General features: G+C 45.8%; 1 protein-coding gene across 2 annotated transcripts in view; it reads left to right on the top strand.

The window, feature by feature from the left end:
- Positions 1-27,730, top strand: part of CKMT1A (creatine kinase, mitochondrial 1A) — a 72,384-nt gene that overhangs the window by 6,388 nt on the left and 38,266 nt on the right. The window contains exons 1-2 of one of the 2 annotated variants that reach the window (XM_040342508.1): positions 13,041-13,093; positions 21,639-21,840. In XM_040342508.1, coding sequence (XP_040198442.1) covers positions 21,692-21,840 — 149 coding nt within the window. In that variant the 5' untranslated portion in view covers positions 13,041-13,093; positions 21,639-21,691. Of the gene's footprint in view, positions 1-13,040; positions 13,094-21,638; positions 21,841-27,730 lie in introns of those variants that run through there. The other variant, XM_040342507.1, reaches the window with a different exon arrangement.

Below are 27,730 nucleotides of genomic sequence, written 5' to 3'. Positions count from 1 at the left end.
TCATCCTCCGTCTGGATAGGAACGCCCATTCCCCGCGGGGAGACGGAATCTTCAATGTAGGATTGCACAGTGAGTACCGGGCGAAAAAAATCAAGACAGGCATACTGTAGCTCGCGCTACTATGCCTCATTTTATGCTAAAATGTTGCTATGGAGGGTGAACCACCGCTTTAAGGAGAATTGTACAAAAAAAACTAACATGGTTGGTTACTTTTTTTTACCATTACTATTTATTTATATTGGCTTTTGGAATTTACAAATGCAGCAATTTAGAAATCAGATGAAAGGTTAAGAGCCGGAAAACACTTTTTTATAGATAAAAAGTGAATTTTATATACATCTATATAGATCAGACCAAAATGGGGAAGAAATGAGGAGGAAAGAGGGACAGAGGGACATTGCTTCAAATCAGGGACAGTCCCTCAAAATCAGGGACAGTCGGGAGGTATGCTCTCTGGTGCCACTGGACTTTCATAGGCACTCATCAAGAATGAGGACTATGGCTGTCCTTTCCGCCCCTCCTTATCCATTCTTAGATGCTGTACTATAGTTTTCAGTAATGAAAAGCGATTTATGAATGGAGGATGTCCAGATGAATGAAAGGCCTGCCTTCTCCAGCACATTTCATTGATGGAAGTGATAGAACAACTTCTGTAAATGGAAAAGGAGGAAAGAAAGGGCGGGCATAGTCAACACTATTGATGAGTGTCTTTGACAGGTCCAGCAGCTATATTAACCCCTTCCGCAACAGTATTGAGGTTGGGGGCAGAGAACAGAAGATTCCAACTTAGGCCTTGTACACACGATCAGTCCAAACTGATGAAAACGGACTGATGGTCTGATGTGCGTACACACCATCAGTTCAAAAACCGATCGAGTCCAAAGCGGTGACGTAAAACACAACGACGTGCTGAAAAAAACAAAGTTCAATGCTTCCAAGCATGCGTCGACTTGATTCTGAGCATGCGCGGGTTTTGAACCGATGCTTTTGCGTACTAACCATCGGTTTTGACTAATCGGTCAGGCGTCCATCAGTCTGATTTTAAAGCAAGTTCTGAGGCCCTGTACACAGGATCAGTCCAAACTGATGAAAACAGACTGAAGTTCAGTTTCATCAGTCCAAACCTACCGTGTGTATGGCCCATCAGACTTTTGTCCTTCAGACCAAAGTTTTAAAACTTGCTTTAAAATCGGACTGATGGACTGATGACCGATCAGTCAAAACCGATGGTTAGTACGCAAAAGCATCGGTTCAAAACCCGCGCATGCTCAGAATCAAGTCGACGCATGCTTGGAAGCATTGAACTTCGTTTTTTTAGCACGTCGTTGTGTTTTACGTCACCGCGTTGGACTCGATCGGATTTTGAACTGATGGTGTGTAGGCACATCAGACCATCAGTCCATCAGACCATCAGCCTGCAGTCCGTTTTCATCAGTTTGGACTGATCGTGTGTATAGGGCCTAATGCCGCTTACAGACTATCTTTTTTGTGATGAAAAAAAAACGACGTTTTAAATCATGAAATAAAACGACGTTTTTGAAACTTAATTTTCAAAAACGACGTTGCCTACACACCATCGGTTTTTCACAATGCTCTAGCAAAGCGAGGTTACGTTTCACCACTTTTTTCCATTGAAGCTCGCTTCATAACTAGCTTCTGGGCATGCGCGGGTTTAGAAACGTTGTTTTAAACGTCGTTTTTTGCTACACACGGTGAATTTCTGTGAAACAAAAAAACGACGTTTTGAAAAAAAGCATGTTCGAATTTTTTTTTGTCGTTTTTTTTAAGACATAAAACAACGTTTTGCCCACACACGATCATTTTAAATGACGTTTTTTAAAACGTCGTTTTTTTTTCATCACAAAAAACGACCGTCTGTACGCGGCATTAGACAGCAGCCACCAGCACAAGGGACACTTCTTGTTGAATGTAAGTACTGCCCCTTAAAAAAATAAACTTAGGATTTAAAGTGGATGCTCATTGCATCTGAGCACCACAAATCAAAGACACAATTTAATTTATTTGTAATATTCAACGCAAACTCCCTGCCCATCCATGTCTCCATGCTTTATTTTGTTGAGAAATCACTTTAAAAAAAAAACCTTCTTGGCACTTCTGGCCATGGCCATCTTGAGTAGGGGCAAATGATTCATGTAGCTCTACTTGATTGGTAGAGCGAAGTTCCACTTTAATGATAGTAAAGGTCTATATCAGCTTTTTGATATGAAATCACTTCCTGGGAGAAGTAGCAACTATAAATGAGAACAAAGTACAGGGATGATGTATGTAGTATAATTATCTTATCATTGGAAGTTTCTTTAGTGCGCTGCATGAAAGTTATCATGTTCAGTGCAGTAGAATGCTTCTGCATATCCATATTATATGATTGCCCCACCTTGTGACTTTTACTCTTTCTAGAATGAATACAATCATACAGGGAATAACGCTTGATTACCATGTTAGTGTCCAAATCACATGAACAGTGATGGCAGAGACAGGAGGATGGTTTGGAAACTCTGAAATAAACTCCAGAAGATCATTAATCTCTCGGCCATGTATATATATTGCAGAAATATTATTAAACTTTATTGCATGTGCCTTATTGCTTCTGTTCTGTGGTTACTGGGACAGGCCATTGCTTAAAGCTCATTGAACAGACTGGAAAGGTCCAACTCAGTCTGTCACAGAACTGATGTGCGTTAAGTCACATGGTAACATGCGTTGAGGTAAAGCAGTCCCTTCACTTGAATGGGCTGCTAATGCACCACAATGGACTGAAAATTGGACCTGCGGTATTCTTCATAAAGCAGTACATTAGAAAGCATGGAAGTACACTACTATGTGTTGCGGAAGCACATTAGGGCCATCTTATTCCATAATTGATTAGGCTAAAGCAGAGCTAGAGATGCCTGAAATGGTACTTCAAGCTGTGTGCAAACTTCGGGGAAAAGAAGGAAACCAATCACACATGCAAAAAAAAGAAAAGAAAAAGAGATTTCTGGGGGGGGTGGGTTTGTACACAGGGACAGATTTACTAAAGACAAATAGACTGTGCACTTTGCAAAGTGTAGTTGTACCTTAGTTGTACATTGCAAATGCAGTTGCTTCAGAGCTTAGTAAATGAGGTAAAGCTTCACTTTACAAAGAATACCCAATCACATGCAAGGAAAATATTAAAACTGTATTTTTATTTGCACATGATGATGGAAGTAAGCAGAGCTTCTGCTCATTTACTAAGCTCTGGGGCATCTTCTCTTGCAGGGTGCAACTGCACTTTGCAAAGTGCACAGTCTCTTTGCCTTTAGTAAATCAACTGCACAGTGGACAGAAGAAGACACTTTCGCTAGGTACATTTGAAACACTTCTCTTGAGTCTCTCTTCTCAGCTTCATCGGGAGCTGTGAAAACTAATAGGTAAGTACCAAAAATGCAGCAACATATTTCTCATATGTACTACACAATGACACATAGGGGTTGATTTACCAAAGGCAAAAAGACTGTAAAGTGCAGTTGCTCCAAAGCTTAGTGAATGAGCAAGAAGCTCTGCTGACTTCCATCATCCAATCATGTGCAAGCAGAAATGCTGTTTTTTTTTGTTTTTTTCCTTGCACGTGATTGGGTCCCTTTTTGCGAAGTGAAGCTTTACCTCATTTACTAAGCTCTGGAGCAACTGCACTTGCAGAGGGCAACTGCACTTTGCAATGTGCACAGTCTATTTGCCTTTAGTAAATCAACCCCATAACCCTCATTTATATGTTACTTACAGGCAAGCTGAACAGTCAATAGAATGCTTGGGGCTTCCAGTTGTTTCCTTTATGCGTTATGTCTTGATGGCAATTAGGACTCCCCTGCTTTTTATCTCCTACTGGGCTTTCTCCTGGGGGCCTATAGGAGAAACGGACCCCACCCCCCCCAGGCATTCTTTTGACTGTTCAACTTACCTGTAAGTGATATATAAATGAAGATTATATATTATTGTGTAGTAATTATAAGCAAGCTACGTGATTGCAAATGTGGTTCTTACCAATTCAACATGATACAGTTTCCACAGCTACTGATGAAGCAACTCAACTTCCTTGAGAAACGCATTTAGAATTTTCCCAGGCCCCATCACTGCAATCAGCATTAAAGATCACACTGATATATATATTACTGATACTGTGGGGTTGATTTACTAAAGGACAATAGACTGTGCACTTTGCAAAGTGCAGTTGCACCCTGCAAGTGCAAGTTCTCCAGAGCTTAGTAAATGAGGTAAAGCTCAGTACCCAATCACGTGCAAGGAAAATTAAAAAAGCTGCATTTTTGCTTGCACGTGATTGGATGATGGAAATCAGCAGGGCTCCCCCTCATTTACTAAGCTCTGGAGCAACTGCTCTTGCAGAGGGCAATTGCACTTTACAAAGTGCATAGTCTATTTTCCTTTAGTAAATCAGCCCCACAATGTGTAGAGTTCTAATGGGAGGGGCAACCAGGGTTATCAATGAAAAAGGAGTATTATATGAAATGGAACATCAAGTTTTTCAAATGTGCCCTTCCTATTTTAAGAAAGTGTTTCACCGTTAGGAGCATGTTTTATGTTATACGCATAGTTAAGGTGTAACAGGCTACATGCTCCTATGCACCCACTGCAAGAATTCCCGTGTTTGTGACAGCAGACAGGGGATCTTTTCCTCACACCCGCTGTCACTTTTTGAACACAGTGCGGTTGTGCAGGGTTCAGGCCACACAGCTGCATCATTCATTCACAGAGATGTGTGAATGAAAAACCTAGAAGTATTGTCTGTCACCGTAGCAGATATACTTGTAGTTTGAACGGGCTGTGAACGCGCTGCTCAGCACGCTCGTAGTTTATTCATTCTTCCTCTAGCTTTGTAACAGCCTTTAAGGAGATACGGGCACAAAGCTAGAGAAGGACAGGAGCCTGATATGGCACCTGCGATCGACTGATCGCGGGTGCAATGCTTGTAGGCTCCCTTAAAAAAAAATGCACATTTTTTTTTACCTGCGAAAATATGTGCTTTTGTTCATTTTTTTGATGGTTGAACTTAGCCTTTATTTGCTTTGCAATCCTTAGTATAAGGCCTCGTTCACACTAAAGCATACAACTGTATGTGCGCTATGTGTTGCCTGCACAAGATGCACAGGTACTCCCATTTTCTACGATTGGGGGGCCTTACACCCACACAGATGTCAAATTGGGAGCAGCGGCTATGTATATGTACTGCAATTCCTATTGACTTGACTGCACACAGGATTACCTGCATGTGGATGAATGGAACACCTCTGCATCATATGCAGGCAAGCACGGCCTTGAGTATGCCTTGTGAATAAGGCCTAAACATAAGGGAGGTGATGTGATAATTCACGTGGCCAGCTTTAATTCTAATGCCTCGTACACACGACCGGTTTTCACGTCAGGAAAACTGCCATGAGAGCTTTTGGCCGGGAAAACCGGCTGTGTGTATGCTCCATCGCAGTTTTCCTGACAGGAAAACTGCCGGAAAAAAAAAAGAGAACCAGCTCTCTTTTTTTCCACCGGGATTCCCGGCTGTTTTTACCCGGCAGTTTTCCCCCGGCAGTTTTCCTATGGGAAACACTGCAATGGAGCATACACACGGCCGGGATTCCCGACAAAAGCTCTCATGGCAGTTTTCCTGTCGGGAAACCCGGTCGTGTGTAGGGGGAAAAAGTTACCGAGCAGGTTCTCGGTTTTCCCCTCTGGGTTTCCCGGCAGTAAAAAGTCCACCGGGAAACTCGTACGTGTGTACGAGGCTTCACAGAGCTATATTTAGTAAAGCAATAAAAAACCTGTAAAAAAGCAATAAAAAGACAGTTTTTTTTCAGCACTGAAACAATCTGGTTGCTGCAGGAGAAATGTGAACAATCAGGCTGACAGCATCAGGTTCTCCCAAGAATCTTAAGGCCGTGATCTTGCCATAATGCAGTTCTTAGCACGTTATATACTGTCAGGACTAAAATTGGGAGTGTGGGGGAGGGGGCACTTGTGCACCAAGAGGTCCCTTTTGACACCAGTATGTTCTAAGCCCTTGATAGCTGTACAAATAAAGAGTAAGGCCTCGTACACACGGCCGAGGAACTCGACGTGCCAAACACATCGAGTTCCTCGGCCAGTTCAGCACTGAAGCCGCCGAGGAGCTCGGCGGGGCGAGAGCTCCCATTGAACAACGAGGAAATAGAGAACATGTTCTCTATTTCCTCGCCGAGCTCCTCGTCGGCTTCCTCGGCCGAAAGTGTACACACGGCCGGGTTTCTCGGCAGAATTCAGCCAGAAACTCGGTCGGAAGCTGAATTCTGCCGAGGAAACTGGTCGTGTGTACGGGGCCTAAGGATCATGCTTGTGCTTAAGATCTTATCATTCTTCTAGTTCCAGACAATAAAGAGTTGTGTTAGTTAATGATTTTCACAGGACACAGACGGATTGTCATAAATCTCATTCTGCCCTTGCATAGGCAGATTTTCATGATTAAGAAGAAAAGATTAGAACTGTGTACCTGAAACAGAATAAATGTATACTTACCAGCTCAAACAAGCTTTTTCTATTTTGTCTGTGTGGTAAAAGGACACTTATTATTAAGGACCACTCTTAGGCCCCGTACACACGACCGAAGAACTCGACGGGCAAAACACATCGTTTTGCTCGTCAAGTTCCTTGTGAAGCCGCCGAGGATCTCGGCGAGCCAAGTTTCCTCATTGACTAACGAGGAAATAGAGAACATGTTCTCTATTTGGCTCGACGGCTTCCTCGGCCAAAAGTGTACACACGACCGGGTTTCTCGGCAGAATACGGCTCCGATCGAGTTTCTGGCTGAATTCTGCCGAGAAACTCGGTCGTGTGTATGGGGCCTTAGGCATTGCTTGCTTAAAGGGGAGGTTCACCCTAAAAACGACTTTCTCTTATTACACTGGCCCCCCACATTACAATACGATTATGCCTATTAGGTTTTTTTTGATGCTGTACATACCTTCGTACAGCTATTCACCCGTGGCTTTGGGGTTGCGAGTCCCGCGGGAGTGGGCGTTCCAAACATGCTGGTGATTGACGTTTTGACAAAAAACGAGCTCCCCCCCCATCGCGTAAGCCGCGTCACGATTGGCGAAAGGAGCCGAACGGCGATGCGCAGGCGCAGTATAGCTCCGACTCGCCGTTCGGCTCCATTCGCCAATCGTGACGCGGCTTACGCGACGGGGGGAGCTCGTTTTTTGTCAAAACGTCAATCACCAGCATGTTAGGAACGCCCACTCCCGCGGGACTCGCAACCCGGAAGCCACGGGTGAATAGCTGTACGAAGGTATGTACAGCATCAAAAAAAACCTAATAGGCATAATCGTATTGTAATGTGGGGGGCCAGTGTAATAAGAGAAAGTCGTTTTTAGGGTGAACCTCCCCTTTAATTTTTTAAAGGAGCTGCTGGTCAAATTGCTTAACCCCCAGATTAGGGCACACACAACCAGGCACATAGCATTTTCTCCACTTGCGCTGACTTGAATGGAACAGTCTAGGGGTGTCTTTTTAGGCTTTTATTGGAATTCTAAACAGGGATTGTGTGAAGGCATTATGGGATACCCCAATAAAAAAACGGATGAACCCAACACTTTGAGGACTCCTTTTCTATCTTGCTGAGCTGTACAAAATATCCCACAGAATCTCAAATGCTGACAGGCGTCTAGGACTTTCCCTGCTTCAGACTATTTATTGGCCCCCCATTCAAACACCTTTAATGTAATGTAAGAATGCATATCATCTGATCATATGCATTGGAGGATAAATAATCTATCAGACATCACTAGAATTTTACAAATTGATTTTATCAGGCCTATAGACTTTTCCTTACACATTAGCTGTGTGTAGGGAACTGTGTCAAACACTTTTGCAAAATACAAGTGTAGCGGTACCCCCGGAGGAGCCGCTGGTTAGATTTGGGATCGGCGTAATTATATTACCTCTACGATGTGTCTAGGGATGATGATGATGATGGTGTGAATGTCCAGATAGCAGAGTGACGTTTTCTGTGCTTTATTACTGGTCCAACATGACCAACAATCAAACTGAGGTAGATAGAAGTAGGTTGGTGAAAAGAGAGAATTCTGCAGATTCAGGCCTATGGATGAATGGAAGCAGTCCTGCTTCTAGTAGCAACTCTTTCTCCGTCACCACTCCAGCCGGAGTGGGTAAAGTGCCCCCGGACAGGCCCCTCTCACAGGCCTGGCAGCCAGAGCGTCACTTAGAACTTCTGAGAAGGAACAGGTCTCTGCCACAGACCTGGCTCTATTGGAATTTGAGACTTGTAGAGAGACCTCTGCCACAGGCCTAGTACTCGAGAGAGGCCCGGAGCAAAACAACAAGACATCAGCGCAGGGCCGGCCATGACGGGGTTAAAGAAAAAGCCCTGCCATGGTCGGAGGGAGGGGTCAGTGAGGAAGGAGAGCGATGGGAGGGAGGTTATATATTTCCCCTCCCACGCTTCCCGGTTAACACGTGGGGAGAAGTTTCCCACCCACCCTCCCTTTGTTGGGCATTTTAAAGGGGGTCATTGGTGTAGTGGGAGGTCATGGTATGTGATACGGTGTTGGCGGTTTTGGGTGCTTTTCTGGTTTTTGTTTTTTCCACACAGGTACGAACTTAGGATGTCGTGGCGGCGGCGGGTGTTTTGGACTTTGCAGGAGAAGAAATTACCCTGAAGTGGATGCCATTACCCAGAGGTGGTATGGGTTCTGAAGGGGCTGTTAGTCCAGTCTACCAAGGTGTAGCTGGCAAGTGGTTAATGGGGGTACTGCGGTCAGTTGGTCGTCTTTGAGTCAGTTTCGGCTTGAGGCCTAAGACCAGAGTTAGGTACTGCAGTGCTCATAAAACTTTTTAGAATGGTTACAAGTGTGTTAATGTGCCTGCAAAGTCCAGCACCAGCAGGGTTAAAATGTGTATCTCAGGTCTAATAAAGGTTTATGTGTGAAAATGTTATTTAATGTTATTTAATATTTAAAAGGTTATTTAAAAATAAATGGAGGCTGCTACGGCCAGTTTTTACTCCAAAGATTACAGTAGTGGTGTCAGTTATTTATTAAGGTAAAGGTTGAGTAAAAATGTGGGGGGCTTAGCAGATAAGGGGTTAATGTATTTATACCATAGTCAAGAACATGAATAGTAAAGCGAATCCTCCCAGTTGATAGTTAGCCTGAATCTCCCTCAGGTAGACTTCTTGTCCTTGGGTCACCGACTGACAGTTTGCAGCATACAACCTGTCTGTGTCCGGTCACCCAGATCCCCAATGGTTCGTCTAAGCCCTGTTGGATCACCTGACTCCGGGTTCACCTCAGAGCGACTCCCCATCGAACAGCACAACTCGCTTGGGATCTTCTTGATGAGAGGTGGGGAACCCAGTAAGTATAGGGCCAGATTCACGTAGAAGTGCGGCGGCGTAACGTATCGTAGATACGTTACACCGCCGCAAGTTTTCATCGCAAGTGCCTGATTCACAAAGCACTTGCAATGAAAACCTACGCCGGCGGCCTCCGGCGTAAGCCCGCGTAATTCAAAGGGGCGTGTGCCATTTAAATTAGGCGCGCTCCCACGGACCTACTGCGCATGCTCCCTTTTGAATTTCCCGCCGTGCTTTGCGCGAAGTGACGTCATTTTTTCGAATGGCGACGTGCATAGCGTACTTCGGTATTCCCGGACGTCTTACGCACGAAGGAAAAATGTTTACATTTCGACGCGGGAACGACGGCCATACTTTATACAGCACATACGTGTGCTGTGTAAAGTTAGGGCACCAAAAACGACGACTAACTTTGCAACGGGAAACTAGACTAGCAGCGACGTAGCGAACGCGAAAAACCGGGGGTATCCCACTGCGCATGCTCGAAATGAAACCGGAACAAGCCAATGTTTAAGACGGTGACGTCATTCTATGCAAATCCCTATTCGCGAACGACTTACGCAAACGACATAAAAAATTCAAAATGCGAGGCGGGAACGACAGCCATACTTAACATTGTGTACGCCTCATAATAGCAGGTTTAACTATACGCCGGAAAAAGCCGATCGCAAACGACGTAAAAAAATGCGCCGGCCGGACGTACGTTCGTGGATCGCCGTAACTAGCTAATTTGCATACTCAACACGGAATTCAACGGAAACGCCACCTAGCGGCCGCCGAAAAATTGCACCTAAGATCCGACGGCGTACGAAGACGTACGCCTGTCGGATCCATCCGAGATGCCGTCGTATCTTGTTTTGTATTTAGATACGACACACAACATTTTAAATTACGCGGTGTATCAAGAGATACGCCGGCGTAATTCTTTTGTGGATCTGGCACTTTAACTGCATTTTACATATAATTCTCTAGATACATTGAAGGACAATTTCAGCAGCTTCTTAGAAAGTTTATTTAAAACCGCTTCCCGACCGCCGCATGTAGATATACGTCGACAGAATGGCACGTACAGGCACATTGGCGCACCTGTACGTCCCTGCCTTTCCGCGGGTCCGTTCGGGACCCCCCCCCCCGCTACATGCGGCGGTCGGATTCCCTCGGGGAGCGATCCGGGACGACGGCGCGGCTATTCGTTTATAGCCGCTCCGTCGCGATCGCTCCCCGGAGCTGAAGAACGGGGAGAGCCGTATGTAAACACGGCTTCCCCGTGCTTCACTATGGCGCTGCATCGATCGAGTGATCCCTTATATAGGGAGACTCGATCGATGACGTCATTCCTACAGCCACACCCCCCTACAGTTGTAAACACACACTAGGTGTACACTAACTCATACAGCGCCCCCTGTGGTTAACTCCCAAACTGCAACTGTCATTTTCACAATAAACAATGCAATTTAAATGCATTTTTTGCTGTGAAAATGACAATGGTCCCAAAAATGTGTCAAAATTGTCCGAAGAGTCCGCCATAATGTCGCAGTCACGAAAAAAATCGCTGATCGCCGCCATTAGTAGTAAAAAAAAAAAATTAACCACTTGCTGACGGCCGTACCACTTTTTACGGCCTCAGCGCGGCTCCCAATCTCTAACAGGCCGTCTTTTTACGGCCGCCCCTTTGCACGTTCCCCGCGCGCGCTCCCGAGCGCGCAGCGGGGAACTGCTGTGCTGGCCGTGTCCCTTGGACACAGCCAGTCACAGATCGCCGTGAACGGCCAATCGGAGCGGCCGTTTCCTAGGCGATCTGTGCGGCCAATGAGAGATGATCTCATATGTTTACATATGAGATCATCTCTCATTCCCGGCTCTCGCAGACAGCAGTGCTGTCAGGGGAGAGAGGAGACCGATCTGTGTCTCTTGTACATAGGGACACAGATCGGTCACCCCCCCCAGTCACCCCCGTTCCCCCACAGTTAGAACACTAATTAGGGTACACATTTAACCCCTTCCTCACCCCCTAGTGTTAACCCCTTCCCTGCCAGTCACATTTATACAGTAATTAGTGCATATTTATAGCACTGATTGCAGTATAAATGTGAATGGCACCAAAAATGTGTCAAAAGTGTCCGATGTGTCCGCCATAACGTCGCAGTCCCAATAAAAATCGCAGATCGCCGCCATTACTAGTAAAAAAAATAAAAAATAATAATAATTCTGTCCCTTATTTTGTAGGCGCTATAACTTTTGCGCAAACCAGTCGCTTATTGCGATTTTTTTTTTTTTTTTTTTTTTTACTAAAAATATGTAGAATACGTATCGGCCTAGACTGAGGATAAAAAAAAAAACGTAAAAAAAAAATTGAGCTATTTATTATAGCAACAAGTAAAAAAATGTTTTTTTTTTTCAAAATTGATGCTCTATTTTTGTTTATAGCGCAAAAAATAAAAACCGCAGAGGTGATCAAATACCACCAAAAGAAAGCTCTATTTGTGGGGAAAAAAGGACGTTAATTTTGTTTGGGAGCCACGTCGCACGACCGCGCAATTGTCAGTTAAAGCGACGCAGTGCCGAATCGCAAAAAGTCCTCTGGTCAGGAAGGGGTTTAAGTGCCCAGTAAGGAAGTGGTTAATAAAAATGCAATAAAACTATCCCCTATTTTGTAAACGCTATAAATTTTGCGCAAACCAATCGATAAACGCTTATTGCGATTTTTTTTACCAAAAATAGGTAGAAGAATACGTATCTGCCTAAACTGAGGAAAAAAAAAAATGTTATATATGTTTTTGGGGGATATTTATTATAGCAAAAAGTAAAAAATATTGCATTTTTTTTCAAAATTGTCGCTCTATTTTTGTTTATAGCGCAAAAAATAAAAACCTCAGAGGTGATAAAATACCACCAAAAGAAAGCTCTATTTGTGGGGAAAAAAGGACGCTCATTTTGTTTGGGAGCCATGTCGCATGACCGCGCAATTGTCTGTTAAAGCGACGCAGTGCCGAATTGTAAAAACCCCTTGGGTCATGTAGCAGCATATTGGTCCGGTCCTTTAAAGCTTTCAAGTGTGACATTGAAATGGTCTGCTGCTGCATTATGGGAAGATTCCTGGTACATAGCCAAGTGTTTTGTGCTGTAGTGCCAAATGGTGCTGTCCAGAGCTGAGGTTCTGAAATGAAGATTTTCTATAAACTCAATTATTCAAATCTCATTATAGTCTGAAGTCCATCCTGGGTACAACTACTCTGGTCTTTGTGATTTTTCAAAACCACATCAAATTACAGAAAATAAGAATAATTTTAGTTTTAAAAAGGCTAATTGTTGGGTGACTAAACTGGGATAATTTGAGGGCATTTTCTGCTGCAGTTTTCTGTGCCTTTTGGCTAAGTACATATATACCCATTGATAAGAGGCGCTTCTGCTGACAAAAAAAGATAATACTTTCCCAGTTTGTCAAATCTGTCCTTACAAGACATGACAGGAACATATTCAGCTTTGAAAATATTCAGTATGGCCTTTTATAGGCTGTGATAAATGTCCCGCCCTCCTCCTCCTAGAGAAGACTAGCTCGTGTGATAGAGCCAGTGTGCTGTCTGTCACACAAGCTGGTCTAGAGGAGGAGGGCGGGACATTTATCTGCGCGCCAAAACCCAGTGGGGGAGCATCGTGACAGACGACCGCCGTGAGGAGACTTGAGTCACGGGCTGAGTGAGGGGACCTGATGTTTTTTGATAATGATGATGATGATGGTGGGGGGGGGGAAGCTTGCAATGGTGACCTTCTATTTTTTTAATGATGTGGGGGGGGGGGGGGGCTGGCTTGCGATGGTGAGGGGACCTGCTGTTTTTTTTAATGATGGGGGGGGGGGGGGCTTGCGATGGTGAGGGGACCTGCTATTTTTTTTAATTGATGGGGGGGGGGGGTCTGTCTTTTTTAATGATGGTGGGGGGGGGCTGGCTTGCAATGGTGAGGGGACCTGCTATTTTTTTTAATTGATGGGGGGGGGTCTGTCTTTTTTAATGATGGGGGGGGGGGGCTTGCGATGGTGAGGGGACCTGCTATTTTTTTTAATTGATGGGGGGGGGGGGGTCTGTCTTTTTTAATGATGGTGGGGGGGGGCTGGCTTGCAATGGTGAGGGGACCTGCTATTTTTTTTAATTGATGGGGGGGGGTCTGTCTTTTTTAATGATGGGGGGGGGGGGGGCTTGCGATGGTGAGGGGACCTGCTATTTTTTTAATGGTGGGGGGGGGGGGCTTGCGATGGTGAGGGGACCTGCTATTTTTTTAATGATGGTGGGGGGGGGGGGGCTTGCGATGGTGAGGGGACCTGCTATTTTTTTAATGGTGGGGGGGGGGCTTGCGATGGTGAGGGGACCTGCTATTTTTTTAATGATGGTGGGGGGGGGGCTTGCAATGGTGAGGAGACCTGCTATTTTTTTAATGATGGTGGGGGGGGGCTTGCAATGGTGAGGGGACCTGCTATTTTTTTAATGATGATGGTGGGGGGGGGGGCTTGCAATGGTGAGGGGACCTGCTATTTTTTTAATGATGGTGGGGGGGGGCTTGCAATGGTGAGGAGACCTGCTATTTTTTTAATGATGATGGTGGGGGGGGGGGCTTGCAATGGTGAGGGGACCTGCTATTTTTTTAATGATGATGGTGGGGGGGGGGCTTGCGATGGTGAGGGGACCTGCTATTTTTTTAATGATGGTGGGGGGGGGTCTGGCTTGCGATGGTGAGGGGACCTGCTATTTTTTTAATGATGATGGTGGGGGGGGGGGGGCTGGCTTGCGATGGTGAGGGGACCTGCTATTTTTTTAATGGGGGGGGGGGGCTTGCGATGGTGAGGGGACCTGCTATTTTTTTAATGGTGGGGGGGGGCTTGCGATGGTGAGGGGACCTGCTGTTTTTTTAATGATGGGGGGGGGGCTTGCAATGGTGAGGGGACCTGCTATTTTTTTAATGTTGGGGGGGGGGGGCTTGCGATGGTGAGGGGACCTGCTGTTTTTTTAATGATGGTGGAGGGGGGGGCTTGCGATGGTGAGGGGACCTGCTATTTTTTTAATGGTGGGGGGGGGGGGCTTGCGATGGTGAGGGGACCTGCTGTTTTTTTAATGGTGGGGGGGGGGCTTGCGATGGTGAGGGGACCTGCTATTTTTTTAATGATGGTGGGGGGGGGTCTGTCTTGCGATGGTGAGGGGACCTGCTATTTTTTTAATGATGATGGTGGGGGGGGGGGGCTGGCTTGCGATGGTGAGGGGACCTGCTATTTTTTTAATGGTGGGGGGGGGCTTGCGATGGTGAGGGGACCTGCTATTTTTTTAATGGTGGGGGGGGGGCTTGCGGTGGTGAGGGGACCTGCTGTTTTTTTAATGATGGGGGGGGGGCTTGCAATGGTGAGGGGACCTGCTATTTTTTTAATGTTGGGGGGGGGGGCTTGCGATGGTGAGGGGACCTGCTGTTTTTTTAATGATGGTGGAGGGGGGGGCTTGCGATGGTGAGGGGACCTGCTATTTTTTTAATGGGGGGGGGGGGGGCTTGCGATGGTGAGGGGACCTGCTGTTTTTTTAATGGTGGGGGGGGGGCTTGCGATGGTGAGGGGACCTGCTGTTTTTTTAATGATGGTGGAGGGGGGGCTTGCGATGGTGAGGGGACCTGCTATTTTTTTAATGGTGGGGGGGGCTTGCAATGGTGAAGGGACCTGCTATTTTTTTAATAATGGTGGGGGGGGGGGGGCTGGCTTGCAATGGTGAGGAGACCTGCTATTTTTTTAATGATGATGGTGGGGGGGGGGGCTTGCGATGGTGAGGGGACCTGATGTTTTTTTTAATGATGGTGGGGGGGGTCTGGCTTGCGATGGTGAGGGGACCTGCTATTTTTTTAATGATGATGGTGGGGGGGGGGCTTGCGATGGTGAGGGGACCTGCTATTTTTTTAATGATGATGGTGGGGGGGGGGGCTTGCGATGGTGAGGGGACCTGATGTTTTTTTTAATGATGGTGGGGGGGGTCTGGCTTGCGATGGTGAGGGGACCTGCTATTTTTTTAATGATGATGGTGGGGGGGGGGGGGCTTGCAATGGTGAGGGGACCTGCTATTTTTTTAATGATGATGGTGGGGGGGGGGGGGGCTGGCTTGCGATGGTGAGGGGACCTGCTATTTTTTTAATGGTGGGGGGGGGCTTGCGATGGTGAGGGGACCTGCTATTTTTTTAATGGTGGGGGGGGCTTGCGATGGTGAGGGGACCTGCTGTTTTTTTAATGATGGTGGGGGGGGGGCTTGCGATGGTGAGGGGACCTGCTATTTTTTTTAATGATGATGGGGGGGGGGGGGGCTGACTTGCAATGGTGAGGGGACCTGCTATTTTTTTAATGTTGGGGGGGGGGCTTGCGATGGTGAGGGGACCTGCTATTTTTTTAATGATGATGGGGGGGGGGGGGGGCTTGCGATGGTGAGGGGACCTGCTATTTTTTTAATGATGATGGGGGGGGGGGGCTGGCTTGCAATGGTGAGGGGACCTGCTATTTTCTTAATGATGATGATGATGGTGGGGGGGGCGTGTTTTATGTAAATACGTCGTGACCCGACGTAAACAACGTTTTTTTTTAACGGCGCATGCGCCGTCCGTGGGGGTATCCCAGTGCGCATACTCGAAATTAAACCGGAACAAGCCAATGCTTATGACGATGACGTCATTCTACGCAAATCCCTATTCGTGAACGACTTACGCAAACAATGTAAAAAATTTAAAATTCGACGCGGGAACGACGGCCATACTTAACATTGAGTATGCCTCATAATAGCAGGGGGTAACTATACGCCGGAAAAAGTCGAATGCAAACAACGTAAAAAAATGCGCCGGCCGGACGTACATTCGTGGATCGCCGTAACTAGCTTATTTGCATACTCGAAGCGGAATTCGACGGAAACGCCACCTAGCGGCCGGCGAAAAAATGCATCTACGATCCAACGGCGTACTAAGACGTACGCCTGTCGGATCGATCCGAGATGCAGTCGTATCTTGTTTTGTAGATACAAAACAAAGATACGACGCAGGAAATTTTAAATTACGCGGCGTATCAATATATACGCCGGCGGAATTCTTTTGTGGATCTGCCCCTATGTGGTTGGAGGTGTAACGTCCGTCTATCCTGAAACAACACAAGTTCCACCATCAACCCCTAAGATATTCTTCCCAACTCAGGCAAGAGAAGGATGCAGACATGGTCATATGTACTATTATGTGTACGTTGTAGAAGGCTTGTGCTTATAGGTTACAGAAGCAAAGAGGCAGCTTTTTTCCTGCATAGTTAGAGGATGCATTTTCCCTATCATCAGGAAAAATATACCCATCTCATATCAGCTTATTTACATATTGTTAAAAATACTAAGCCTGGGTATGACAAGTAAAACAAGAAGGGCTGGCCATGGGTCACACAGGACATAAGAGAAAAGGGATTTCATGAATGGAAGGTTCTTTACAGCTCTGTTGTTAACCCCTATACTGCCACAAGTGAGGTTCAAGACATTCACATTGCATGATTTCATTATTTCATTGTATCATGTAAGGTCATGTTATACCAGTAAACAGAAGAAAAAAATCTTTTCACTACAATCTTTTCACTAAATCATGTGTTGAGCAATTGATTTCAAATTCAATCCATCTGCGACATGGTAGACAAGATAAGAGGCATTGAATTACAAAGAAAGCACTTGTCCAGATGATGTGCTGAAAGCATGAAGCCTCATACACACGCTTGGTTTTCTCGGCAAGAACCAGCAAGAAAACTGCTGGCAGAGCTTTCTTGCCGAGTAAACTGTGGGCCATATTCTCAAAGAATTTACGCCGGCGTATCAGCAGATACGCCGACGTAAGTCCGATTCTAAGGCCGTCCTATGTTTAAGTGTATTCTCAAACTGAGATACACTTAAACATGCATAAGATACGACGGCCTGCGCCGTTGTATCTTAGGCTGCAATATCTACGCTGACCGCTAGGTGGCGTTTCCTTTGCGGTCAGCGTAGAATATGCAAATGACTAGTCACGCCGATTCTCTAACGTACGCTTGCCCGTCGTAGTGATTTTACGTTGTTTCCGTAAGCGATACGCGGCGTAAAGATAAACATGCCCCCAAGGTGGCGTACTCAATGTTAAGTATGGCCGTCGTTCCCGCGTCGAAATTTGAAAATTTAACGTTTTTTTTGTGTAAGTCGTCCGTGAATGGCGATGGACGCCATTTACGTTACCGTCAAAACAAATGACGTCCGTGAGACGTCATTTAGCGCAATGCACGTCGGGTAATTTACCCTGACGGAGCATGCGCATTACGATCGGCGCGGGAGCGCGCCTAATTTAAATGATCCACGCCCCCTACCAGGATCATTTGAATTAGGAGTGCTTGCGCGGGTGGACTTTACGCAACGCCGCCGCAAGTTTACAGGTAAGTGGTTTGGGAATCAGGCACTTGCCAGTTAAACTTGCGGCGGAGTAACGTAAAGGACATACGTTACGCCGCCGGAGATCTCTAAGAATATGGCCCTGTGTGTTTGTAGGAAGCTTTCAGGTTTCTCGTCTGGAAATCTGGCCAGAATCTCGACGAGAAAAATAGAGATTCTGCTCTCTATTTTCTCATCGAGATTCTTGTTGGCCTGTTACCCGACGAGAAACCTGAGAGTGTGTATACTTACCTGTCGCCCGTTGAAACCTGCGCATACTCGAAAATGTCGAAATTACTTCAGCGCATGGGCGGTAGCTTCCACGGCATAGGTAGGGTAAAGCAAGATGGCAGCGATGGCATCGTATGCGATGACGTCACCGCGTTCTTGCCTTTCAAGAGAACCGCAATATCACAGGGAAAACTCCATCAGACATGCCTGCCTGAAGAGACTAAGGCCTCGTACAGACGAGGGGATCTCCGCTGGAAACGGTCCGCCGGACCGTTTCCAGCGGAGATTCCTCCTCCGGATTTTGATCCGATGGCTTGTACACACCATCGGATCAAAATCCGCGCGGAATACATCCGCGGTGACGTGTCGACGCGGCGACGTGCGCGACGCTGGAAGGTAAGTACTTCCACGCATGCGTCGAATCATTACGACGCATGCGATGGAGGGGAGCCGACGGACTGATCCGGTGAGTCTGTACAGACGACCGGATCAGTCCGCTGGACTGGATACCAGTGGATAAATTTCTTAGCATGCTATCCGCTGGAAATCCGTTGGCTGGAGAAATCTCCGCCGAAAAATGTCCGCTAGGCCGTACACACGACCGGATTTGTCTGCTGGAACTGATCCGCGGATCAATCCCAGCGGATAGATCCGGTCGTGTGTACGAGGCCTAAAAGCTCTACAGCAGATTTTACAAAACATCAGATACACCCAAACCTTAAGGCCATACATGTATAGATTTCTTAAGTTTAGTCTGTGGGCTGAACAAAAGAAAATGATTAGATTCCTACATTAACAGCCCAGATGGATGAATCTCCCACTGCAAGCTATTGTTTTCTGACACTTGGAGCATCAGCTGTCAAAATACTTGTATAAAGTAATTGGAATGTCTCCTTTTAAAAAAATATATATATAACAAGCATGTTATACTTACCTCCTATGTGCAGTGCCTTGCACAGGGCAGCCTGGATCGTCCGCTTCTCAGGTCCCTCTTTGCTGCTCCTGGCCCCTCCCTCCTGTTGAGTTCCCCCCACAGCAAGCTGCTTGCTATAGGGGCACTCGAGCGGAGCTGCAGCTCTGTGTATCCATTCAGACATGAAGCTGCTGTTCGGCCCTGCCCCCTCTTTCTCTCCTGATTGGCTAACTGACGTTGACAGCCCTTTTTTCCCCCCGCAGTTTTCCTGTCGGGAAAACTGCGATGGAGCAAACACATGGCCGGTATTCCCGGCCAAAAGCTCTCATGGCAATTTTCCTGTCGGGAAAACTGGTCGTGTGTACGAGGCATTATCCTAATTTGGCTGCAAAATTGTAAATACGCTTTTTTTCTTTTTTAACAACAAGGTTGGTCTTTATTGAAGATAAAAACACATCATCTCACAAGGCATACTGAGAAAATACACTTTTTAAAGAGAAGTATGGCAGATATTTTGGCCCTGCTTCTCCTATGGATCACAGGAGTGAACTTGGCTCTGCACTCCTGTAACCGGTTATCATTCGGTCCAGGCTCTGCAAAGATCCCAACTTCACAGTCGGGATCCACCCAGATGCCTGGAACTGGCAGCTGGCTCAGCCTCTCAGTGAGCCGATGGTAGACTGAGAAAGCCGCCTCCCGCCCCCTCCACAGCCTAGCTTTCCAGTGAGCGCTGGAGGGGCAGAGCAGAGAGCCAGTGGCTGACAGTCACCAGCTCTCTGCAGACTGAATACCGAGAACTGAAAGATAGAACTGACAGGGGACAGCTGCAGCTTAATGCTGCAGCCATCTAGATGAGTATAATTGTTATTTTTTTTGTATTCCTGAACTTCTTTTTTAACCCCCCTGGCGGTATTCCCGAGTCTGACTCGGGGTTAGATTTTCATGCTGCGAGCGGTAACCCCGAATCAGACTCGGGCTCGCCTCGCTAGATCCACAGGGAGTGTTTACTTACCTTGTCCCTGGATCCAGCGATGCCACCGCGCTGTGTGAGCGGGCGGGACCTCGCTCGATTCACACAGCGTCCTCCTGTGCCGCCGATCTCCGTTCCCTACGACGCACGGGAGCGGAGAACGGCGCCAAATTCAAAAAGGTAAACAAACACATTACATACAGTATACTGTAATCTTATAGATTACAGTACTGTATGTAAAAAATACACACCCCCCTTGTCCCTAGTGGTCTGTCCAGTGTCCTACATGTACTTTTATATAATAAAAACTGTTCTTTCTCCCTGCAAACTGTAGATTGTCCATAGCAACCAAAAGTGTCCCTTTATGTCAAAAATAGTTTTAGATCAGCTAGAAAACAGCGATAATAAATTGTAATCACTTGCAGAATGCGCGATAGCGATTTGTGGGGAAATTTGTCATAAAAAAAAAAATAAAAAATAATGACAGCGACAATTCTGCAACTGAGCAAATTTCAGTGATTTTGATTTGATTACATTATTGAATAGTTTTTATTATAATTATATTATTATTTGTTATAATTATTTATAATTATTTATTATATTATAATTTATAATTTTGTTTTTAAAAAAATGTCATACCCGGGATGCCTATTAGAATCTTGTTTGGTCAGATTTAAGTGAGTTATTCCTAAGAATTACAGACCTACAGTATAAAACGCCAAATTTCCTTGCAAATAATGGTACCGCTTTCAGCACCTTTTTTCTGAAAGAATCATACCGCCAGAGAGGTTAAAGCGGAGTTCCACCCAAATTTGGAACTTCCGCTTATCCCACTCCTCACCCCCTTACATGCCACATTTGGCATGTAATTTTTTTGGGGGGGGGGCTTCAGGAGGAGTGGGACTTCCTGTCCCACTTCCTCCTTCCGGGCAGACGATTAAGCCTAATCGCCTAGGCGATTAAGCTTAATCACCTACAGGAAGGGGCTGCTGTAGGCGATCGCACAGGACACGTGACAGGTCCTCGGCGATCGCCTGTCCAATCAGACGGCGCCGGGCCGCGCCGCTCGCGCATGCGCAGTGGGTGCCCGGCCGTGAAGCCGAAAGCTGTCACGGCCGGGTTCCCACACTGAGCATAAAGACGCCGGCCGGCGAGGGGGGGCGCGTCGCTGGAGCCGTGGAGCAGGTAAGTGTCGGTTTATTAAAAGCCAGCAGCTACACTTTTTGTAGCTGCTGACTTTTAATAAACTTACAAAATGGGTGGAAAACCCCTTTAAGTTGTCTATGATGCCTATGTTACTGCCATTAATTATTCTATCTTTTCATGTTAGTGTCTATGAGCTAGTTGCTCAGGCATTTTTATCATTAGATTTATTTTTTATTTTTTACATTCATTAATTCTTTAGTAATTGATTTCCAATTAATTTCCTGCAGTGTAAATGTCAGTTTGATATTATTCAGATGCCCCATAACGGTCTGCATTGCATGTAATACATTGTGATGGGGCATTGAGGGGCTAGCAGCATTGTCATTGGACTGTGGAGTCTCATGCAGGTCTGCTCTCACTGGATCTTGCTGTAATCTTCTGTTTAGTAGAGTCCTTTCTATTCATATCACGTCCTCCCCCCACAGCCTGCGCTCTCTTCTCTCTGGTACACAGCCTCTCTCACACTCTCTCCCTCCCTTGTCCTTGGTTTCTCCGCAGATACACCGGTTCTCTTGTTCCATCACTCTGCTAGTGCTCCAGTATCATCAAAAATGGCTAGCACCTTCTCTAGAATCCTGACATCCAAGAAATCGGCTGGACTCCTGGCCATGGTCGGAGCCGGGTCAGTAGCAGCTGGATACCTGATGAGCAGAGAAAAACTCAGCGCTAGCGAGCAAAGAAGGAGGCTTTACCCACCAAGGTAACTCTCAAATATTATTGCATTTAATATATCCACATATCTCTACGTAGTATATATTAGGGCAGGGTTTGTTTTTATTATATTTGCTCTTGGACGCTTGAATAAAGAATAAAAAACAAAGGCATTAATAGCTTAAAATCATGCAGTGCAAATGCAATTTCAATCTTAATTTTAATGTATTAAGGATACAAAAGAATGTACCGATATATAGGTTTCTCTATAAATAAATGGAAAATTCAGCTTCGTCAGCTAAAACGTTGATGGGGGTATTGCTGAATTGCTATGGGAAGACTAGAAGTGGGGGATGGGGGGATGAAAATTGAACTCTGGGGGAAGGGGAACCTTGAATCCATAGAATTCATGAATGGAAATCCAGCATTAAAATCCAAGCTTTTTGATCAGGGAATAGAAGAACATGTCACCTGCCAGTTAAAAAAATGTCCCCATTCAAATGAAACCAATAGAAAATGCTTATTTTCAGCACCTTGCATCCATCTTCTGTTCATAATCGATCGAAAAAAATCATGATGATGTTTTGAATTAACAAAAAGGGAACTCCATCTCGGTGATGAAGCAGATTTTGACAAAACCTGCCGTAGAGTTTTGTTTTTATTCATTATCCTTAGGTATCTCATTGCATTCCTTCAGAGGTAAATGACATAAAATATTGTAGTACGGTTGCTAATAACCTCGGGCCCTGGGGGCATGTGTCTTCTTCATTATGTGTAGCAGTGTTCTGCTACCTCTGCAGGCTGGAGAAATCAATCTTTAGCAGAGACGGCACAATGCTGGGTGGCTTTCCAAGCAAACGCAGATTCCATTCAGGGCCACTACAAGGAGGCTTAGACCATTGCCAGTGTTCAGGGAATAAAAGGTTAAAAAAAGAAAAATCCCTACGACATCAGTTTCCTTTAGAAAAAAAAAATCCCTACGACATCAGTCACCAGCTAATATGTCTTTCTCTGTAAATATGACCATATAATCCCATGTAAACCATCCTGGAAATCTCAAATCTATCCAGTATTTCTGCAGTCTTATAAATCACAACTTCTCTTAATGCATCTTTAAGGCCTCTTCCACACAGATGCTTAAAAATTACACGTTTTCAGGTATTTTTTTCATTGATATAAATGCAGTCTATTGTTTTTAATGTGCCTGTACACACAGGTGTGTAAACTTGCAATGTGTGAAGATCAGTAAAAAAAAAAAAAACATTGCTAAACAGTATTTTATGCACATACATGTGTACGATCAAAGATTTTTTTTTTTACCCGTGCAAACACAAATACGCGCATTTACTGTACAGCCCATCCCTACTTTTTTATGCAGGATATTTTGTCCCAGGAATCTGAGGTTCATACATCAGTACCATCTGCAAGTTCCCTTAATGCAGCGAAAAATCTAAAGCCTCGTACACACGATCAGTTTTCCCAACGGGAAAACTGCGCAAAAACCGACGGACGAAAAAAGAGAACCAGTTCTCTTTTTTTCCCACCGGGAAATCCGGCTGGATTTTGTCTGGTGTTTTTTTGGCAGTTTTCCTATGGGATTCCCGACCAAAGCTCCATCGCAGTTATCCTGTCGGGAAAACCGGCCGTGTGTAAGGGAAAAACTGAACCGAGCAGGTTCTCGGCTTTCCCCTCGGGATTTATGACGGGAATATAAGTTGTAGGACAGATATACAGTATATATATATATATATAAGAAGGCCAGTATGGTGGCCTGAGTTTATGGGAGGAGCCCGGAGGGTATTTAAGCAGCCCACTCACACATGCTCTTTGTCGGTTCAGTGTGCGGTACTACACGTCACTGGGCCGACTCTTTCCAGCTCACCTCATGTCCGTGAGTCTGCGCATTCAATCGCATTCGACACCCTCCCGCCCTTCCCTTTTTCAGGGCACTTCTCAGCATATCCTTCTTCAATTAACTACCCATTACTTACCTTGGGTATGCCCCCTTTTCTTGGCATACTGACCAGACCACCAAGGCACACTTCAGGTCTATTTATGTTGTAAGTCTTGTCGCGTGTTTATGTGATCCACATCTCTCTCGGTCAGAGGGTAACGACCATAAATATATATATATATCAATGGGGCTAGATTCACAGAACAATTACGCTGGCGTATCTACAGATACGCAGCGTAAGTGAACAAATGCGCCGTCGTATCTATTTGCCCTATTCTCTTAACTAGATACGCCTGAATTTGGCCTCCATCCGACCGACGTAAGTCTCCTACGCCGTCGGATCTTGGGCGCATATTTACGCTGGCCGCAAGGGGCGCTTCCATTGATTTACGCGCCGAATATGTAAATGACCTAGATACGCCTATTCACGAACGTACTTGCGCCCGTCGCTGTAATCTACACCGTTTACGTAAGGCGTAGTCGTAAAGTTATCCCTGCTATAGGTGGCGCTCCCTATGCAAAGGTATGGCCGTCGAACTTTACGTCGTTTACGTAAGTCGTACGGGAATGGGGCTGTGCGTAGGCTACGTTCACGTCGAAAGCATTGAGCCGACGTAGCTTAGGGAGTATATGCGACGTGATTCTGAGCATGCGCGCGCATGTGCCGTTCGTACTCCGCTTCATTTACATGGGGTCACGATTCATTTCAATACAACACGCCCACTACCAGCCTACTTTGAATTAGGCGGGCTTACGCGGACCATATTACGCTACGCCGCGGCAACGTACGGAGCGAGTGCTTTGTGAATACTACTCTGGGGTCGGCGTAGCGTATATTCGATACTCTACGCCGGCAAAACTATACGCCGAGCTACCTGAATCTAGCCCATAGTGTATAATGGGCAATTTATTATTATTATTATTATTATTATTATACAGGATTTATATATCGCCATCAGTTTATGCAGTGCTTTACAACTTGAGGGTAGACAGTACAAATACAATACACTTTAACCACTTTAGCCCCGGGCCTGTTTTTCAGAGTCGGTGTTTACGAGACAAAACCATTTTTGTTTGCTAGAAAATTACTTAAAACCCCCAAACATTATATATTTTTTTTTCTAACACCCTAAAGAATAAAATGGCAGTCATTGCAATACTTTTTGTCACACCATATTTGCGCAGCGGTCTTACAAGCGCACTTTTTTTGGAAAAAATTCACTTTTTTAAATAAAAAAATAAGACAACAATAAATTTGGCTCAATTTTTTTATATATTGTGAAAGATAATGTTACGCCGAGTAAAATGATACCCAACATGTCACGCTTAAAAATTGCGCCCGCTCGTGGCATGGCGTCAAACTTTTACCCTTAAAAATCTTGATAGGCGACGTTTAAAAAATTCTACAGGTTGCATTTTTTGAGTTACAGAGTAGGCCTAAGGCTAAAATTATTGCTCTCGCTCTAACGATCGCGGCGATACCTCACTTGTGTGGTTTGAATACCGTTTTCATATGTCGGCGCTACTCGCGTATACGTTCGCTTCTACGCGCGAGCTCGTCGGGACGGGGCGCTTTAAAAAAAATTTTTTTTTGCTTTTCGCATTTATTTTTATTTATTTTAGAATTTTTAACACTGAAAAAAAAAAAAAAAAAAATTATCACTTTTATTCCTATTACAAGGAATGTAAACATCCCTTGTAATAGAAAAAAGCATGACAGGTCCTCTTAAATATGAGATCTGGGGTCAAAAAGACCTCAGATCTCATATTTGGGCTTAAATGACAAAAAAAAAAATGTTTCTTTAAGACGCTGGGCGGGACTGACGTTTTGACGTCACTTCCGCCCAGCAGAACTATGGGGACGGGCGAAGGAGATTTTTCCTTCAGTCTCGTCCCCGCTCAGCTGCCGGATGGTCGCGATCTCCTCCGACGGCTACGGTAAGCGGCGGAGGGCGCGGGAGAGCGGCGGGAGGGGGCCCCTCTCCCGCCACCGATAACGGCGAATCCGCCGCGGAGACCGCCATTATCGTTAACACGGCCGCCCACAGAAGAGATGAATATCTCGATTGTGGCAGCAGCTGCTGCCGTTACCGAGATATTCATCTCTAAAGTGAGGACGTATAACGACGGTGGGCGGTCGGCAAGTAGTTAATACGAATCAGAGGGCCCTGATCCTTAAAGCTTACAATCTAAGACGGAAGATCAAGAGATACAAGAGGTAATAACTGTGGGGGATGTGCTAATGGAGAAGATAAATGGACAGTTGTTAGGTGGGGGCCAGATAGGCTTCTCTGAACAGTTGAGTTTTCAGGGAACGTCTGAAAGTGGAAGTAGGAGAAAATCGGACAGATTGGGGTAGAGCATTCTAGAGGATGGGAGAGGCTCTGGAGAAGTCCTTAAGGTGAGATTGGGATGAGGTGACGAGGGAGTTTGAGAGCAGGAGGTCTTGGGAGGAGCAAAGAGAATGATTAGGTTGGTATTTTGAGCCTAGGTTTCTGATGTAGCTGGGAGCCAGGTTGTGGATGGCTTTGTAAGTTATAGTTAGTATCTTGAATTTAATTTGTTGGGTGAGTGGCAGCCAATGGAGGGATTAGCAGAGGGGTATTGCAGACGCTGAGCGGTTTATGAGGTATATGAGCCTGGCAGCAGCGTTCATGATGGACTGAAGTGGGGATAGCCTATTTAGAGATAAGCCAATGAGGAGGAAGTTGCAGTATTCGAGGCGAGAGATAACCAGTGAGTGGATTAGAAGATTTGTGGTGGCATTGGTTAGGAAGGGGCGTATCTTGGAAATCTTGCGGAGGTTGAGGTGGCAAATTTTGGATAGCGATAGAATGTGGTGCCGAAAGGGTTGGTTCAGTGTCCAGGATTACACCTAGGATTTACATAACAATTACATAATTTCATGAAAAACATTGTCTAGGATTTGATATATTCCTTGGAGTTAAGGTACATAGGGCCTGTGTTTTTCAACTCCAGTCCTCAAGGCACACCAACAGGTCATGTTTTCAGGCTTTCCATTATTTTGCACAGGTGATTTGATTAGTTTCACTGCCTTAGTAATCACCACAGCCGTTTCATCTAAAGGAAATCCTGAAAACATGACCTGTTGGTGTGCCTTGAGGACTGGAGTTGAAAAACACTGACATAGGCTAATCATGAGACCATTTAAAGTAGCCAAACTCTATGACATTTACCGTATTTATCGGCGTATACCGCGCACTATTTTGCCCTGAAAATCAGGGCAAAATCGTGGGTGCGCGGTATACGCCGATACCCGCTTTCCCGCCACGAGTTTGAATACTGCGCCGGCATATACCGAGCGCAGTACACTCGTGTATCTTCGGGCAGTCTCGGCGCCTCTCGCGCTGACGTCCTGAGCGTACAGGACGTCAGCGCGAGAGTTGCCGAGCCTGCCCGACGATACACGAGTGTACTGCGCTCGGTATATGTCGGCGCAGTATTCAAACTCGGCGCGGGGAGGACGCCGCAAAAGGACGCCAGACCCGACAAAGAGGACCCCCGGAAGCCGCAGAAGGACCCGTACCCGACGAAGAGGACCCCCGGAAGCCGCAGAAGGACCCGTACCCGACGAAGAGGACACCCGAAGCCGCAGACGGACGCCGGACCCGACGAGGCCGCCGATGGACGCCGCGCAAGACACCAAAACTCTAAGTACAAAAAAAACTTTATTTCCACAGGATTCGGGGCAACTTTAGGGGTGCGCAGTATACGCGGGAGCGCGTTATACCGCGATAAATACGGTAGTTTGCTAAATAATTATTAACAATTACCATTTACTATATAAAATACTTGTTTTTTACCACTTTTTTCCTCCTTTGGTTTCATTGCTGGCTGCTGACCCCCTGACACTTCTTTGCAGCCACTTCCTATCTACATTTTAAACATATGAAAACTGCACTTTTAGCCCCGTTTCACACTGAGGGTGTATTGCAGGCGCTATAGCGTTAAAAATAGCACCTGC

The sequence above is a fragment of the Rana temporaria genome, chromosome 3 (genome assembly GCF_905171775.1).
Source record: "Rana temporaria chromosome 3, aRanTem1.1, whole genome shotgun sequence".
NCBI lineage: Eukaryota > Metazoa > Chordata > Amphibia > Anura > Ranidae > Rana > Rana temporaria.
Note: the sequence above shows the minus strand (reverse complement) of the source record. Positions and strands in the feature narration are given on the sequence as shown.